Source organism: Apteryx rowi, unplaced genomic scaffold (genome assembly GCF_003343035.1).
Source record: "Apteryx rowi isolate R43461 unplaced genomic scaffold, aptRow1 scaffold_925, whole genome shotgun sequence".
Classification (NCBI taxonomy): domain Eukaryota; kingdom Metazoa; phylum Chordata; class Aves; order Apterygiformes; family Apterygidae; genus Apteryx; species Apteryx rowi.
This window is the reverse complement of record NW_020451233.1, coordinates 191,991-210,076: the sequence shown is the minus strand read 5'-3', so window position 1 is coordinate 210,076 and position 18,086 is coordinate 191,991. Positions and strand designations below refer to the sequence as shown.

The 18,086-nt window shown below is 37.8% G+C and overlaps 1 protein-coding gene across 21 annotated transcripts in view; it reads right to left on the bottom strand.

Moving 5' to 3' along the window:
• PICALM (phosphatidylinositol binding clathrin assembly protein) overlaps window positions 1-18,086 on the bottom strand; it is a 103,412-nt gene that overhangs the window by 34,969 nt on the left and 50,357 nt on the right. For 11 of the 21 annotated variants that reach the window (XM_026091797.1, XM_026091782.1, XM_026091783.1 and 8 more), the window contains exons 13-20: window positions 17,299-17,448; window positions 12,612-12,719; window positions 11,533-11,664; window positions 11,418-11,448; window positions 10,427-10,526; window positions 8,877-8,900; window positions 6,576-6,635; window positions 4,193-4,297 (exon numbers count right to left, since the gene is read on the bottom strand). In XM_026091797.1, the coding sequence (XP_025947582.1) occupies window positions 4,193-4,297; window positions 6,576-6,635; window positions 8,877-8,900; window positions 10,427-10,526; window positions 11,418-11,448; window positions 11,533-11,664; window positions 12,612-12,719; window positions 17,299-17,448 (710 nt within the window). The other 10 variants (XM_026091780.1, XM_026091795.1, XM_026091787.1 and 7 more) reach the window with 7 other exon arrangements.

Sequence of the window (18,086 nt, the reverse complement as noted above, 5' to 3'; positions counted from 1 at the left end):
CAGAAGGTCCCCTTTTCAACTCGGTCCTTCCCTTTGGAAAGCCGTAGCTCACCCACACCCCACCGCTCTCCAGGATTTGAAAGAGACCACTGAGCAAGCCTAACAGAGCCGCAGCTTTGGCAAGGCATGCCCGCTGTGACTCCATTTCATGACACATTCCTCCTCTTCGTGGTCAAATTACTGAAAAAGTTACAAATTAAAAACCCTGTTAAATTGAGTTGGCAAATCTCCAATTGATACCAAGTCCAAAGTAATGTCCCAGTTTGAAAGCAGTGTGGAAGACTGGTAGGTTTAAAGCTCTGTCATTCATGTAGCGCTAGCACGTAGCCAGAAATAGAGGTGAAATTTCAGGAAGCCTCTTCAGGTTAAATAGTGCAAAAAACTTGACAATACTGCTTCCTAGATACCCCAGCCAAATTCAGATGCAGGATCCTACAGTAAATACATATTGTAACAAGATTCCTCTGCTCAATAGAAAAAACCTGAAGAGTACAGTTAAACATGATTTCCTACACTGCATCTAATATCTATGGGGACTATATCTAGAATACTTAGTGCGACTAAATTATTTTAGTGGAGTACATCTAAGACTGCTTATAAACATTTTTGAAAACTACAACCTACCTTGGTGGTTTTCTCAGGAGGAGCATATTTAAGATTACCGCACTGGCCGCCAGTTTCTCTAGCACTAGCAGGATCAGAACTGTGGATTCGGCCCCCTTCCTGCCCAGCGCACGTGTCATTTGAGACATGACGTACCGTGCTGGACCAGACCAAAGCTTAGTCTCCTCTCCAACATCAGTCACTTCTCACYGCTTCCAGCAAAGGCGAAAAACTCCCCAGAATCAGTTAAAGTAACACAAAACAACCAGTCCGTAAGTGTGTTCTTGACTCAGATCTTTAGCTAGGTACTGGGTTCTCATTAAACAAGTCTGCCAGGCTCTTTTAGCATATGTTTTAGGGTTACGGGTGCTCCTTTTAGCACATTAAAGTCTGCTTTCTGGCATCCATCTGTCCTGAAGCTAACAGCATGTTCCTCCACAGTTTCAAAGCAGCTTACTCATTTGAGCATTTACAATGATGTTAACAATTACGGTGTTACAATTCATATAAATGTTAGCAATAAGCAGGATAGTTTAAGTCTGTTTTAAGATTTAAAATGTTCACTACCCACCTGCTTCCACTCCTAAGGCTGTGTCCATTCTACACAAAACACACCTGCATCTGTTACAGCCAAAGGCATAACACAGATTTGTCGGTTTTATATCGTTTTATATTAGTTACCAAATCAGTGTTGTTAGCAGAGCTGAACATGCAAGTACTGCTATTGTCCATTACAACACCCAGGTCTTACAAAGCTTAATTTATATTCCAGTGAACTGTACATCATTCAAATTTGGCTTGTTTCAACTATTCTGCATTTGCTGCACTGCATTGTACCTGCTATCATTCTGCCTATTTTTCAATTTTGTTTGGACCACTGATTTCACCACGATCACCCCTAATTTCCCTTTTTTTTTTGCCACTCAACTAAAATAATTTAGTCACACTGCGCAGACCATTCTCRTTGCTCTGGGTAGCACCATATATTCCATGATGAAGAAAGCCTACTATTTCGCCATGATAAAAACAATTATTACTGACTTTAATATGCAAGATAAGTGATTTCAAAGAAGAAAAAAATACAAATGACAAAGTTAAGCATGCAGTAAATTCAATGTAATAACATGGTAATGCCTCTCGGTGGCCACAGATTAGTAAATCCTATCTCTACTGTGAAAGGAGAACAGCTTTTGTTTTATTTAAGATGCTTTATTGGCATTAGACCTCTGAAAACTTAACAGCTGCAAGAATGTAGACTGGTTGTCTCAGGGGAAACCTTCCAGGTCACACAGTAAATGCTGAACCAAACAAACAGTGTGCGTTCAGTAGAAGTAATTTTTGTAATAATCAAACCTGTTGTGACAGCCAGCTGAGATTCAACCTAGACCAAGCCCTGCAACACCAAATGAAGCAGAAAGCCTCACCTAATCGTTCAGACCTACCTATCTGTTCATARCTGAATTACTTGGTGAGCCAAGCAGGCAGAAGTTTTTTAAAGGGACATTTCCAAACTGATGTTCTGGGCACTGTAGAAAATGCTTCTTCTTGAGGATCTCACTTGCTCTCTAGTTATTAAGCGTGGTAAGCACTAAGGTTTTTCCTTGAAACAGTATAAAAGCCCCATGAAAATAAAAATACCAAGTCACTCACCTGAAGTGACAGTAAGTGTACAATACAGCTCTCAGAAGTCCAAGAGGAAGTAAATGGATAACCGCATTTCTAGCTCAAGAAACCTAACAGCATCCTTTTTGGATAAAGCCTTTTTTTGGTCCATCCATAAGGCTCTGTTTTAGGGAAGAAGCTGGACATACTGCCCACTGGCAGCATGCAACACAACCACTGACATTAGAGATTGGATTAAGGCACTGGAGAAAGGCTTGAGGCTCTCGACCCTTCCAAACTACTGGCTCAGTTCTTTCCCCTCCACAGAAGGCCCCAAAAAAGATGAACCCAGGTCACCAGAAATCAATATAATAATGAAAGACAGTCACTGAGGAGATTTAATTTACAAAAAATGCTGTTATTGAGAATTCATAAGCTTTAATTTGGATATTTAAATAAGGTTTAGTTCAGAAGGGAAGAACCTACACTTCTTATGCAATCAACAGGCAACACCATGCGTGAAGCAAAGTTCAAGTTACATGTCCGAATTCAGTGGTAGGGAAGTCGTGCAGTGCACATACACATTTTTTCCCTTAAACACACACATTGTGGCATTCTCCCCCCCCCCCCCAAATATACCTAAATATATACATTCCTTTAAACAGCTACCTGCAGTCAAAAATAAGACAACAGAGCTCTTCGTAAGACCATGATACAGTCCCCATACGTTACTTTTTTAATAAAATCATGAAGTACCCTATGAACTTTGACAAAGGCCATTTAACTGGCAAGTGAAAATACACATGGTTAATACTGGCGTTCCAACCTGCCCTCTGAACTTGACTCTACCTCTAACTACACTTCACAAATGTGACCGCCTCAAACTCTTAAGTGATCTGAATATTTTCTGAAAATAGTATGAAAGCGTGCAAGTTTTTGTTGAGTTCTTCTAAGAAAAATCTATCTTCATGTTGTTAATAGGGGAAAAAAATGAGTTTCAAGTTTGCAAGACAAGAAAAGGTCTGAATTTAAAGTTCAATATTTGAAAAGGTTGGTTCTTCTCAAATTTCAATCTAAACATCAGAGTACCCCTTCAGCACACTCCTACTCCAGTAGGTAGGTTATGAATCTGTAAATCTATCCTGAGAAGCAGAAGAGCAGGCAGTTTAAGGAACACACCATTTAACACAACACACTTACTTAATATGGAAAGGCCAGACTGATTTGTATAGCTACTGGATATCTTTACCAGGCTGTAAATTTGTATTTTCTGCAAAAGTGAGGAACATAAAGTCCTTTGGAGAATATAATACTTAAAACTAGATCAATGTGGTATAGGACTGAGGAACAGTCAGTAGTAGCAATGCAGGTGTGGGGTTGAAGTTTCCCAGTTGGATATGATGTTCTTTCCATACCCATCTATCACATTTGTAGACTTACAAAGGCCATATGTCCTGTTTGTCCCCTGCAATATGCTGTAATATAAAACATACAGCTTACACGAAGTTTTTTCTTTACAGCAAGTGCCAGACTTCGTTACTTTATAAACTCTTTCGCAAATATAACAGGTTAGAGGACTAGTGCCACATATAATTCAGAAAAAGCTGTAATAACACAATCTCACATAAAGCCATTCTTAGAGGAAAAGCAGCAGAGAACGTGAACTTCAGGGAAGACTGTCTTCAGCAAACAGCACGTGTATGTGACTAGTATTATCCTTTTGCTAAAGCACTGAGGAAGGCAGTCATGTTCCCAGAATCACGCTTCCCGGGGGGAAGAAAGGCTTAAAGGCTATCCTTTTTGCTTTTATAGAACAAACTTTATGACACCAACCTGGAAATAAGCAGCAGAGAACCGATCCTTTCATGATCTAGCAGGCTTGCACAATACATTTGTTCAACACAAGAAAATATTAATTTTCTTTTTTTTCCAACACATCCAGACCACGTATGATCTGTTTCTAGTATCAATTATTAAATATACACACCTGTGCTCCTGGTACAGGGCCAAAAGGGTTTGGTGGTCTCATGACTGGCTGACTGTATATTAAAGTTGGCTGTGTCATTACTGGTATGCCTCCCATCTGTGATGGCTAAAAAAAACCCAGACAACATCAGATCACACATAGTATTAATACACAAGTATTTAAGGAGAGAAAGGGGAAGAAGGAAAATGATAAATGGGTGAAAAGTCTCGTTCATATTTGATATATGCAACCACAAACACATTCCTAAAGTATTCCGCAAGTAAGGTTACTAGAAAGGAAATTACAGCCTTTTTAAGGAATATTCACATTAAGGACAGAGTCTAGTTAATCTTCTGCTGCCTCCTCCTGCTCCAAGAAAATTTGGAGCGCTAAAATGCCTCAACACAAGCATTTGTGCTGGTCCTTGTGCCCCCAAACTGAAGTCTGACAACACTTCCCTTTCTATGCCTTTGAGAGCACAAGACGACAGTTTTACAAGTATCAATGCAGAGCTGGCCGAGACCTCAAGAAAACTTGAAAACTACATGCATATACTATACATATAAGTAAACTGTATGTAAAAATAATGTTAATTCATTATGCAATAAAGCTAAAGTGTTACTGACACTGTGGCTGAGCCAAACTAAGAGTTTAACACATATTAATGGTCTTAGAAGTAAGGTTTAATTTTACTTAGACTCTCATCTCTGCTGCTGCTTTTGGCATTTCACCCAGGCTTAGGTTGATATACAGCAGCAGCGCTGTGAAGCGGTCCCCATTCCAAGCAGCTTTTCCTTGACAAATCCTAGTACCCCTTTTATCACACCGAGCAGCTGTTCCAACAACCATATGGTGAACTCATTCACCAGACTGACCCTGATGAAAAATACCCTACAACAAAAGTAAGGTAAAATAACCACTGGCACAATGAAGCAACGGCCAGGGAAAACTCAAGTCAACAACGGTACTAATCAGATTGCCTGCCCGGCAGGCCCTCACCGATAGAAAAGTCTGCTACTAGGTCTCCGTTCAGAGGTGGCCATGTTTAGAACCCTATGGAACATACTAGTGCTTTGGGGGGGGGGGGTAATACAAAGGCTGTGAAATGGGTCAAAATTTCAGAGAACCCTAGTGTTAAATGTCTTGAAACACATTTGTACAAGGCAGGACAGTTTTCAGGATAAGCTATAAAGCCCACCGGTGTTCACAGGCCATTCTTCAACAGCCGATCTCCTCCTGCTGCTCACATGTTGCATACTTTTGAACAAGTAATAGCAACTCAAGTCAGAGCAATAGAGCTATGGCTTCTCTCAATTCCAGTTCCCATTTTATATTAGCATTTAAACCTCATGGTGAGAGCTGCTTTAGGAAAGACACAGGATTACTTTCTAAACACAGAAGATGTTAGCTTCCCCAGCTCTTATTACAGAACTTTTGGTGAAAGCAACACAATCCTCAGCTGAATCAAAATAACCAAGGAAATGCTCCTCGTGTCTTCAGGGCAAAGTTGTGCAGGTTAAGTTTGAATCAGCACTGAAGGTAGTTTAGAATAACTACAGTGACTTTGTACACAACATACTACAGGAGTTGGTGGGTGGGTAGCAGGAAAYGAGAGACTCTCCAAACAGACCCTCAAGAGCTTTTGTTGTTCACTTACTGAACATATACAAGTTACAAATTATGAACCTGATTTGATTATATGAAGCATTTTAGTTTGTCTTTATTATATAGATCTGCAAACTGTTTAACAGAATAATTGTTCTAAGAAAACTCTTCCCCCTTATTCACCCAGCACAGCTCTGCTACATCAATACCACCACATTAATAAAGAAGAGTTAAGGCACATCATTTCAGAAATATTTTAAAAAATGAGATAAGATCAAGACTTTGAACAGTTATTTAGAGCAACAGAAAGCAAAGTTGGGTCCATGTAAAAGGACTTCTGGTATGGGTGGTTCAGAAAGAGATGCATTTCTCAGCTGACACCACAACACACAACAGTGTCACAAACTGGCAGTTTCATGGCATTTATCATTACAGGCAAGTTTCACCGAGATTAGGAGCAAGTATCTAAGGATGGTTTCACTTCACCAGTAAAATAYTCCTATTGTGAATGTAGCTGTATTTAGGTGCTACACCAAAAAAAGCCCACCAAGAATAGATATTGTCTGAATAAAAAAAAAGTTAATGAAAGAGTAGATGAGYAAAGAACGGGCAGACTTGAATTTCAGATAAAACCAGACTACACTACTGCAGAAAACTGCAATTTAATGATTTGGTGAAGAATAAACCAATGGGGCTGAAATTCAGACTTGAGCAAAACAGTTCAGAAAAATGACTGCTAGCACACTTAGTGTTCTCCATACTATAAGCAATCAAATCATACACAGGAAGTCCTACTCACCATCCCGTAGCCCATCATTCCTGTTGGTGTGGTAGCAGGGTATGCCATTACAGGTGGTGCCTAGTGCAAAAAGAAACCGTGGTGAACTGAAAGAAGGGATCAGCTGCATACCAGTGACACACTGCTTTCAAGAGTCAGCTGCAGCACTTCATAAATCACAAATATAGCAAAGAGTGAATTTACGCTTAATAGAATTTGCAGTCTTGTGTTAAAGTGCATCCAAATTATCTCGGATCAAATATAATACCTAAACTAAAGCCTCTAGAAGATTTTGACAAATGTATAATTATATATTTACTATTAATGTGCTAGGGTTCTGGTTTACTAATCTAAATTGGCAACTACAATTCTCTCAGTATTCTGTTTAAAGAGCACACTATGATACATCTAGAGAAATACTTTAGAAAAGATTCAGGAAGTGGAAGTATGTCTTGAAGCACAGGAGATATGCATTTAACTTTCAAAATCAGAAGTAACAGTGCACAAGGGATCTCAAGAGATGGAGTTTTAAAGACTTAAAGGCCCAATTACCATTGCTTTTGCAGATATTACAGGAGTTCTCCTCTTTTTAGCCAACAGGTACGTGCTACGGGGATTTTCCTACCATGCTTCAGCATAACTGCAACTCTAACATTTAACGGTTGGAATGGTAATATAACTGGCTTGGCTTGTCTCTTGTTCAACCTCAAAGTAAATCTAGACGATAGGATAAATAATTAGTTCTAAAGCTACGGTGGTATCACTCACTAAAGCCAGAGGGGACATAGCTCCAGGAACAGTTTATATCTAGGTTGAACACGTGAATCTGCTACTTTACATTCCCTCTCATCCACCCAGTACAGCAGTTAGCACACTCAATTCAAATAGGTTAAAAGTCCTCTTAAYGTTTTGCAGATGTGTTTGTATTAACCTCAACCTAAGCTAACTTTTATAAAAGTTGCAAAAAATTTTTTGTCAGAGAAAATCTGGGCTGCAGCTGCATTTTGTAAACAATTTAGCAACAAGTATGTAAAAACAGCTGATAACTCTTAGAAAGAAGCTGTAGAAAAATACATTAAAGACAGTTCTTCACATCGTAGGCACATTCTTTGTTTTACAGTCTTATCATCCACTTTCTAAATTCGTATTCACTTTTACAAGGACAAAAAAAGTTCTCTCGGACTATAATTTGGTGCTTATAAATATTCAGGTAACTTGCTGCTGTCTATCCACTCCACCTCATTAGTCTCTTCTTTAAAAATAATAGTCTAACTCCCACGTTCTTTGCTGTAGAGATTACAGTTCATGACAGGACAAACAAAGATAATATATATCTTTTGGAATATGCAGCTTTTTGATACGGGAAAGACACAAACAGGGAAGCAACAGAATATTCATAATATTAGATCAATGAAGCAGATAAACACCAAGAATAGGACACAGCAAAGCTGCTCCTGAATTCAGTTCTAAGGTATCAGCTGCCTTTTCACAGAGAGTGGCCAATGTTGCCAGCATTAACTGCTATAAAAAATAAATAATCCCTGATCAAAAATTATCTAGATTGTTTACTACCTAGATTGTTTACTATCCAAATATTTTAATTTTTTGGGTTTTTTTACGTTTCTTTGTGTACCCACACCTACACACATACAAATATGCTGACTATAAGTATTTTTGAACGCTCGAAAATGGACCTACCATCCTTTATTTACAGAGTTACCCTGCAATAAAAACAGAATACAGGGAAAGACCAATATCACTGTTGCCATAACAAAAAAAGCCCTTGATATGAAAGACTACATTCCTCGGACAGCAAGCCCAGGTTATTTATTGCTTGCCATTTGTAAACTGTCAGCATGGATTTGCTTATTTTAGGTGAGTACTAATGATATATTGGTCTCTCCCCACTAAAAAAAAATAAAAATCCAAGATCTACCATAAATGTGGATCAAGTGCCAAGAATAACAGAAGCCTGTGAGATTTCATGCAGTTATTCAAACACAAACACCTTATCTTCATTCAAAATTCACCAAGTGCATTAAAGGCAGCACAGACACACACCCCAGCTATCTGCCAGCAAATGGTACAGTTTAAAGCAAGGAAAAATAATTTTGGTATTTCCCATGCCATCATTCGAGTCAAGAGCCTGCAGAACACCTATGAAGTTCATATATGCTAGGAAAAGCTCAAATTTTCGGCACACCAAAGGTTTTTAAAATGAGAAATGTGTAAATAGCGAGAAGGTTATGAGATTCTGCTACAGCAGTGGTTAATATCAGCATGCCAGTTGATTGCAAAAAGGCTGCGGGTTGTTTCACTTACGTATTGTGGAAAATGCATGCCATTCTGTATTTCCCAGGGAAAACAATTACATAATGCAATAACACTGGATTAGAAGCAAATACTTACACAACAGAATATACACAGATAGCATTTTAGTTCACAAGTACATTAAATGTCTACCCCAACACATTCTTGTAATTCAAGTCATTTACTGAGGCAACACACATTTTGTGATACTGTCACCATTAATAGGTCTGGAATTCTGTTTTGCATAGTCCATTTATTTGGTATATGCCTTTTTTCCAAAGACAAGAAAGCCTTGTTTTCAAAAGCATATTTATTTAGCAAGCAGCAGCAAGTCCACAATAAATAGACCAGCAGAGCAAAACAAAGTGTTTTTTTTTTCCTAGATTACTTTTATTTCAAGACTTTTGAATAAAAAGGTTTCACAGGAAGAGAAACATCCCAACAGTATCTCTAAACAACAAAAGCTGTTAAAGGCAATGACTTATCACAAGAAGATGTATATACAAGACAAGTTATTCAACAGATCAAGCACACAAGTAAATTCAAACCACCAGTCACTAAGCAGGTGAGTAAATTACAGTTTCTACAACATCTACCCATATTCCAGTGATGTCCCCAAACATTTCCCCCTACATAAGAGATCTGAGTTCACAGGGGCCACCCTTTAGGGAAGTGGTAGCAGATCTGGAGAGATGAGCTTTCTCTTTCCAAATCTGCCGTGTTGTATTAAATTGTCAATTCAGCCTCCCCCAGTCATTCAGAGTCAGATGCAACAGACTGCAGGGAACTTTTTGTTACGTATGCTGTCAGTGTGCAATTCTCCAGGTAATCGGTGAAAGCGTGAGTAGGATTCACATGTAGAAAATGTTCCATTAGCATTGTGAAAACTACTCAAATAAACTCTTACCCTTCATTTTAACAGATACATTAAGAGCAATTCATTTCAGGAAAAACACAACAAAACCCCTCACCAACACGACATGCTGCCAGTGCTATAAAATAGGAAAAGTTCAGCTGATGACCAAATTGACACGCATTAAAAATAAGCCCACGTATCAATGCAGGAAAGCAGCAGTTACATTAAGAAAGCTATCCCACATCACTACAGACACCCCCACAGGTATCAGAAGACAAATCTCTCACCCCACTCTCACCCCAGAGCAAGCTAACTCATCATGTAATACAGGTTTGACATAACCTAATGTACCTTAAGAACATGCTTTTCACACTTCCACTCATCTGGACTGTAAAGTAGCCCCACACACCACTAGATTTCCAGTTCTATGCCAGTTTAGTGAAATACAAAGGGAGCTAGAAGAGAAGATGTTCAAGTACTACTCAAGTTTCCGCTGAACTTACACGTTGCATTGTAAACTATTYACTCTAACTGCACATCTGAGAAAAACAAATCCAAGCACTACTTATCTCAAAATGACCATTTATTCAATTTTCCACTGCTCTTTCACTGCGACTACGTATCATCTCCAAATTTCTCTGCTACATAGCAGTCTGTATAATTAAATCACAGAGAACTCGCTATTTTAAAATGTGTATTTGCTTACCAATGTTGGCGCATTCCATGCAGTGGTAGGTGCAATTTTGGGTTGCCAGTTGGAACCACCTGTTAGTTTCTTTTCACCCGGCTGAGTCCAATTTACATCACTTCAAATAAAATTAAGAATCATTAGAAAATACTGGATTTGCTTAAAAATCTCCCTCAGATAAACATTAAGCATTTCCTCTTGGAAATGTGACACTATTCTTTTTTGTTAGTGAAGAAGCTCATTTAACAAAGGAGTTAAAATAAAAAGTCTTATGATGACTTGTTTCAGCTGAAATAAGACATCCAACATGACCACTTCAGTTTCATCTAAGCTCAATTAAGTTCCCCAGAACTGACTTCCCCAGGTAAGTTAATCTAGCTCGCTTCTCTTGCGCAAAGGTAGTTTAGTTAGGAGTAACTGCATACTAGATTTCTGGATGATTTCAAAGTTGGCACACGCTGCCCTCACGGACCTGAATGAAATATGGTGGTCACATTCTCATCTTTCCTGCTAGAGAAGATGTTCACTGCAGCAGTTCCCCAGGGATAGCTGTTGTTGAATAGGCTCGGCTTTGAAATTTATTTCTCTAAGGGTCAACCACAAGTCTGAGGCTATGATTCCAAAACCATTAATACAGCTCTAAACAGTTGTATTGCAGCTCCAGATCACACAGAAGTACTCGTATTTAAAAGATGTGCTATGATTACCTATAACTACAATGAAGCATTTTGATGGACTGATTTCCTAAATATATACAAAGCCTGAAAGGAATGGGAGACAGGAATCAGGACATCTTGTCCATTATCACTGTCACCACCACTCAGCCGAGGGTCACTTTCAAACAACCGTCGACAATTCACTGCATCTTATCTGAGAAACAAAAACACTATTCCAATCAGGTGCTCTGAAGGTTAACATTAGGTCATTATTTATGGCTCTGAACCTGTACTTTCATAAAATTTTATTATCAAGAAAGTCAAGATTTGCAACTTTGATAAGGAATACTCACTTTTTAGTAGTTCCATTTCCAATGCCCAAATCTGTGACAAAGCAGGAAAAGATATTATTGAAATTCTATTCATTTATAATAATTAAGTATTTATCTGTTAGTGTTTAATACTTACTGCCTACAAGATTGGCTAAAGATGAATCCAGATCATCTGACACTAATTTGTTAGGTGGTACTTTGGCAACTGGAAGACTCTGGTTTTGGGAGGCCACTGTTGGTTTTAGGAGACCACCTAACTCATCAAAACCTTAGAATGACAAACAAAATAAGTGACTTAAACCATAAGCAGCCCATGAATGATGTCACATTCAGTTAAAGAGAAAGCAAGTTCAGCACAAAGGTTAAAATGTGAAACCTAACCTAGTAATGCTACAATACACAAGAGGGTTAAAACAATTATGCCTCTGGATAAAGGTGATATTTACTGCAGAAAGAAATAGCTATTTGGGGATTTCATTCTAACTAGTCTAAATATACATTCAATGGATTTACATGGAATAGATCCACTATGACTACAAAGCAATCAAAATGCAAAACAAAAAAATAAAGACCTAAAGAATTTAAGTCTTATCAAAATGCATATGTTTTTGCTTTTTGCAGATTTCTGGTTTGCCCCAGAAGAGTCCAATGTCAAAAAAGCAATGTCAAAAGACCGGAAAACATCTACTTTCCAGATGTTCAAAAGGACAAAAAGGGTACTTGATATGATTGCAATTTTAATTAACTGTGTATGGTTGACAATTTCTCTTACACGACCATTTTCTGAAAATAATCTCTACATTCAAAAAATAAGAAATAGCAAATGTTGCACAGCTGTAGAAAATTAAAAAGCAGCTTTACCTCTACCTCTTGCGACCACACTTTACAAATGCAGACTTAATTTCAGTTGACAGCACATAAAAACAAAAGGCGGCTATTCACTGTGTAAAGTTTCACATGCATAAAAGATTTAAGTGAAAGATATCAACGTAAACATTTCAACACAGTTCATATAGAAGTAGTCAGCAAGGAAACGTTATTTGATTATCAAGTAAAAAAATATGGATGAAGAATGCAGCTATTGACCTTTTAAGTCAGCCTTCCTTTCTTCAGCCGGAACATTGTCACAGCAGTATGAGTAAATACAAATTAAGAGCTTTATACCTCAAGAACAAGAAAAAGGACATATGTCATCTATTTGAGTAAGTATCTTACCACCAGAATCTAGAACAACATTAGAAGACTTGTTTCCAAACACAGACTCAAAGTCAACATTAAGGCCAGCTGATGGCTGCGGCTGAGCAACAGGAGAAGGAGTGAACCCTGGGGGGGGAAAAAGAAAAAAGGTTAAATTTTTTTATACAGTATTTCCCATTAATCCACCTTTTTTTTTTTTTGGCTTATCTTGCATAAAGAAAAGTGCAATTATTTAAGTACTGCAGAAAGATTAGAAATACCTGATAGGCCCAGATTACTCCCTGACATGGAAAGGTATGTAAGGGAAAGAGCAGGAAGCAGTTTATTCAAAGTTACTCCTCCAAAGAAAGTTTTTGTTTCAAGAAACAGGACGAATGGACTATAAAAGACTCTCTCTCCCTTCCCCTTCCATTGCTAAGTCTTTAGTCTAGCTATTCATATAATCCTCGTTCTTTTTCCAGCTACTCACAATAAACCTATCAGAGAAATAACACCGTGCTTCTGCAGGAAAAGAACCCCGAGTTTACAATCTTTTTCAAAATAACCTGCCTGAAGATTATTCCTTCCATCTTTTATATTAGTTGAGTAGCTCTTTCTTAGATACATCTGGAGCAAGACCCACACTATGACAGGATGCCTCACTGATATGTAGCAACTAATAATGCCTTCCATTATATACTGCTAATACCAATCTAAATATATTAAATTAATAATTTAATAATTTATCACAAATAATTGTATAATAAAGCTTTTTTGGACCCACATTTTGCAGAAGACCATATTTAGCAATGAAGTTGCTAGTGGCAAGATAGTGGGAGTTACAAAGTTTAACACAAATATCACACCAAAAGTTGGTGGTGTAGCAGTACAAAAATGAATATTGATTTGTTTCTAAAAATCTTTTTTTTTGATTTTTATATATACACACGCTTAGAACATGTAGAACATCTTGATATTCAGGCAATTACAGTTGTGGTTATTCCTCTATATGAAAAGCATCAAAAAATGCAATGCAATCTGAAAAGCAGCTTTTCTGGTTTCTAACAGAAACGTTGATAGTACAGAGAAATAAAAGGATCACAATTACTTCAACAGTGAAATATTTTGGTGGGCAGAAACAACCAACGAAGAACACTTTTGGTGTTTATTTCAGCTTGCTGTGACAGCATCTCATTTCAGCCTTACTATCTTCCTTTCACCTAAAAATTAGTAAGTATAGGATGCTTTCTTGAATATAAACTTCACAGAAGAACCGAATTTGGATCACCTGTTCCTTCCAATCCTATTTGTCTCAAAGGAACTTACAACTCAGCTTGAAGGCAACCACCTCTCAGCTTGAAGGCAACCACCTCTCAGCTTGAAGGCAACCACCTCTAAGCACTTAAACAATTTACCTTTTATTAAAGACAAATCATAGAACTTTGAACACTGTATAGCAAGATAAGGGAAGCACTAATGTGGGAAAAGATAGAGGATAAACAAAATGAGTCTCTTTATAGCATGTATACTATCAAGTTGTAGCAAACCACTTCAGAGACCCTGAACTGCAGATGAGAATTCCTTTGATGGGGATGTGCTCTTAAAATCACATCTGTATAAACAGACTTATAATAGCTCATATCTTTCTTTAAAAAATTGATGACTTAACTGCTACAAACCAATCCCCTGCTTTCATATTTTAGGATGTTTCAAGCTGTATGAAGATAACTAGGTAAGATAAGCCAGAAGACAAAGCAATACACAGGACTCATTTGAGTCAGTCTGTGTGAAGAGAACAAATCCTGCTTCTATCTACCACCAATTCAGAGCATGTTGTCTAACATGGGTGTTTCAAAAGGTGCAAAATAAAAGCGCTGTTTTTAGCCCTGAAGTCAGTATTTTTAAATGGAGTTCTACTGAGAGAACGAAACAACGGGAACCGACAGGCAGTAATCATTCTATTTTTTATACTTGCAACAAACTACAGAATCACAGTTTTTAATCATTTCGTTAAACTGGTCTAGCTAGTTTCTATTCAAAGCCACTAAAACAAAATGTGACTTTATAGTGCCTTGAAGCATCAACTCCTCCACAAACCACATAGGATCTTCCTAAACGTTGCACAGCAGCAAAGTTAATAAGCTACCTAAACCAGACTGAACAGGGAGAGCTACCTGCCACAGGCCACCTAACAAATATCAGCATGGTAGCCCTGAAGCAGCACCGTACCGGGTTACTGCACAGGCATTACATAGCTGCACAACTGATTATCAGCTGCCTTAACTTACAGGTTATCTTTAAACAGTGCACTAAACTAATACAAAGCTTTGCAACACAACAGGAGAGATGTAATGCATCAACAAAAATGCCAGAAGCAGTGAGAAATCCAAAACCCTTTATCTTAAGGCAACAAGGCAGAGTAAGGTGAGAAGATGTTGATAACATGGAAGTCTTTCATCTGGTATGTAACAATATGTAAACTAGATGAGACCCCAAAATGGAGGTATTCATTTTACATTTAGGCTAAATAAGCATTAGTCTAGTGCAGACTGAAAAAAAGGTATACCATTTGTAACATCTCGCATAAGCAGCGTTACGTGAATCAAAGTGGGCGCCAACATGATAAACGTACTTCTGTAGCTAACGAGTATACCTACTAGCTCTAGGTACACAACGCATTCAAATATCTGTGTTTGTGGTAAGACTGTAGCCCATTACCTACCTCCAAATAGACCAGCTACAGAAGAAGGCTCATTGCGGAAATGAGAAGCATTAGGGTAAGCTTGAGGACCACAAAAAGAGTCTGACAAGGCATATCACAAAAGAGAAAAAGCCAGGAAAGGAGAAGAGGGACAGTTACAGAAAGAGAACCAAGATATACTGTTTATTTGCTATTCCAAAAAAAATTTAATTTCAGCTCAAAGTTAGTCTATAAAACCACGTATACTCAAATAACATGGAAGCAAAAGAATCAAATACAGACATACAGTAAGAAACAAGTTTACATTGTCTAACACAAAAGGGAAAAGCACGGATTCAAAATTACAGCTATAATAGGATAAACATAATTTTTTTTCTTCTCCTCCAAAGTAAATGCCATGTTTTACACCCTTGGGAGACACGAGTGTAAAAGCTTCAAGGCATTTTTCTTATACCTGAAGTACAACGATACAGCCCAACAGTGGATTCATATTTGGTTGCCACAAAGGGATTTAGTTCAGTAAGTGGATTGTAATGATCTAAAGAACCAGAAAGAATTATTTTAAGTCCACATTTRCATTATCATAGCACTTTGGGCTAGAAACTAAAACTGCATTTACATTTCACAGATCAATTTGTCAGCAAAAATTACAGTAATTGGTTATATATCTTAACAAGGAGACTTTGGAAGGGAAGGTGATGCGTTCAGGCTGTCCATCTCCAGGCACTTTGAGGCTGTAGTCTGAAGAATACTACACCGAGCTGGGAGCTTCACAAAAACCCACCAGGCTGCTTGTTCACAGCCCTTCAAGGCCACAGCTTTTTGTGCAACTGTGGAACAAACTGACTGAATAACCCTACCAACTTTCCTCCTGGCCCCACCAAAACAACCCTCCCAAAACCTACCCCCCTAAAAACAAACAAAAACCACAAACAAAAACCACTTGCATCTTAAATGATCGTTCCATGTTTGCATGCAGCCATACAAATTTTACCGCAAGCATGGGAAAGACTGATTAGAAGCACAGACGGGATTATCATGTAGTAGTACCAGCTTAACATATTTTTAAGTTACTGCCTCCACCAGCTAATCTACCCTGGGAATTCGGGAGAGAAGCTCACAACATGAGTCCTTGCACTCTGAACGCTCTTGTCTCTCTTCCTCTCCACTAACCGGAGAGGAGCAAGGAAAGTAGTCAGCTGGGGTGACAAAATTTAGGTGGCATGAATCTCTACTTTTGTTATAAGGGAGTCTGGAGACTTCTGACAGCAATTCTAATGGGGTTCAAACTGCAAAGTGAAAACCATTTTGGTGCAGGAAGACAAGACTGTCTTCAAATCTAACCTCACTTAAAGACAGAACTGACATGTAATTAATCTGATTCTTATTCTAAGAAAGCTAACAACTCTTCAGACTGAAAAGTAATCCAATTACTATGTACTTTCACCAACAGATGTTTTAGAAGGGTTTATAATGACAGCCATGCTGAAACACCTCAAAAGTAAGTTTAACAGTTTTAAAGAGGCGAGTCATTAGGTGATTGCCTATTAGGTAATGAGTTTGAGTAGACCATGTACCAGAAAACGTGTGGCTTTTGATCAGTTTTGTTGCTATCATGGGGAAAAAAAAATCCTCTACCAAAAGAGTTGGACTAAGCTCCTATGTTTAAAGAGAATTTCATAACCCAAGGAACACCAAAGGCAGCATTTTCTTTCCTTTTTTCTCCCCCAAACACAAGAGATTTTCTTTGTGTAAAGAAACACTCAGACACAACTGCTTCTACTGTAACTATGTTTCTTTACAAGTTCCAAGAATATGTATAGCAAGAATACCAGCTAGGTATTCAAGCAAGGATTTTAACACTATGTTCCTGGCACAACTACTAAATCAAGTTCTACAACAAAACAAAACCAGCCCCAAATGACTAGGTCCTAGTTTCTGAGAAGCCCCACAAATATACTTTAGAAACTCAAATGAGTTTAAAAGTTTAAGAAAATAAGAAATTAGTTTAAAACGGTACTTTACCAACAAACATTTCATGTGTGGGTGTCCTACTGGTGAAAGTAGATACATCAGAAGACACAGACAGATGAGCAGCATCGTTAGTTTTTGTAAGGAAAGGATTTAGGTTTGGAATGGCATCATCAACACTATCAACAGTAGCAGAAAAAGGATCTGTTCAATTCCAGAGAGCAAGAGAGAGAAGAAAAGGGAGATGGATTTAGTTGCATGTTACTTCTCAGGTCTAGAGGAGTAAGAAGAGTTTAGAAGAGTGCAGGAAGTACAGTTTTCTCTTGACACCTCTAAATTTGGGATGACCTAGCTGTTTAATCCAAAATTGTCCAGAATTATCCATTCTCTGCTCAAGAAAAATACTACCAATATTAACTAAACAGTTATTTTAATTAATATCATCTTGGTCTTATAAGGCATGCTTTTTCCACAGTATGTTTTATAAAGAAAATGAACATGTTATCTCTCAGCAGACCCAATCAGTTTTTGCTTCACTCATTCGTATCCTGACACTCAAAACAAGTTCTCTGGAACAGTGAGCATCTCCTAGCATAACAGGACCTCAACTGCTAAGTGAGGCTTCTAGGCAACACCATCCTACAGACATCTTAAAAAATACATATATTTTAAAAGATTATTTCTTTTAATAAATATAAATAATAAATAATTATTAAAACTATTTTTATATATATGTAATGAATGCAGCTGTTAACCTGTACATTTCCTTCTACTAATGTCAGAACTGTGTTTATGGATTTATTTTTTTTATTGGATTTCATTAAACACCATGAAATTTTCTA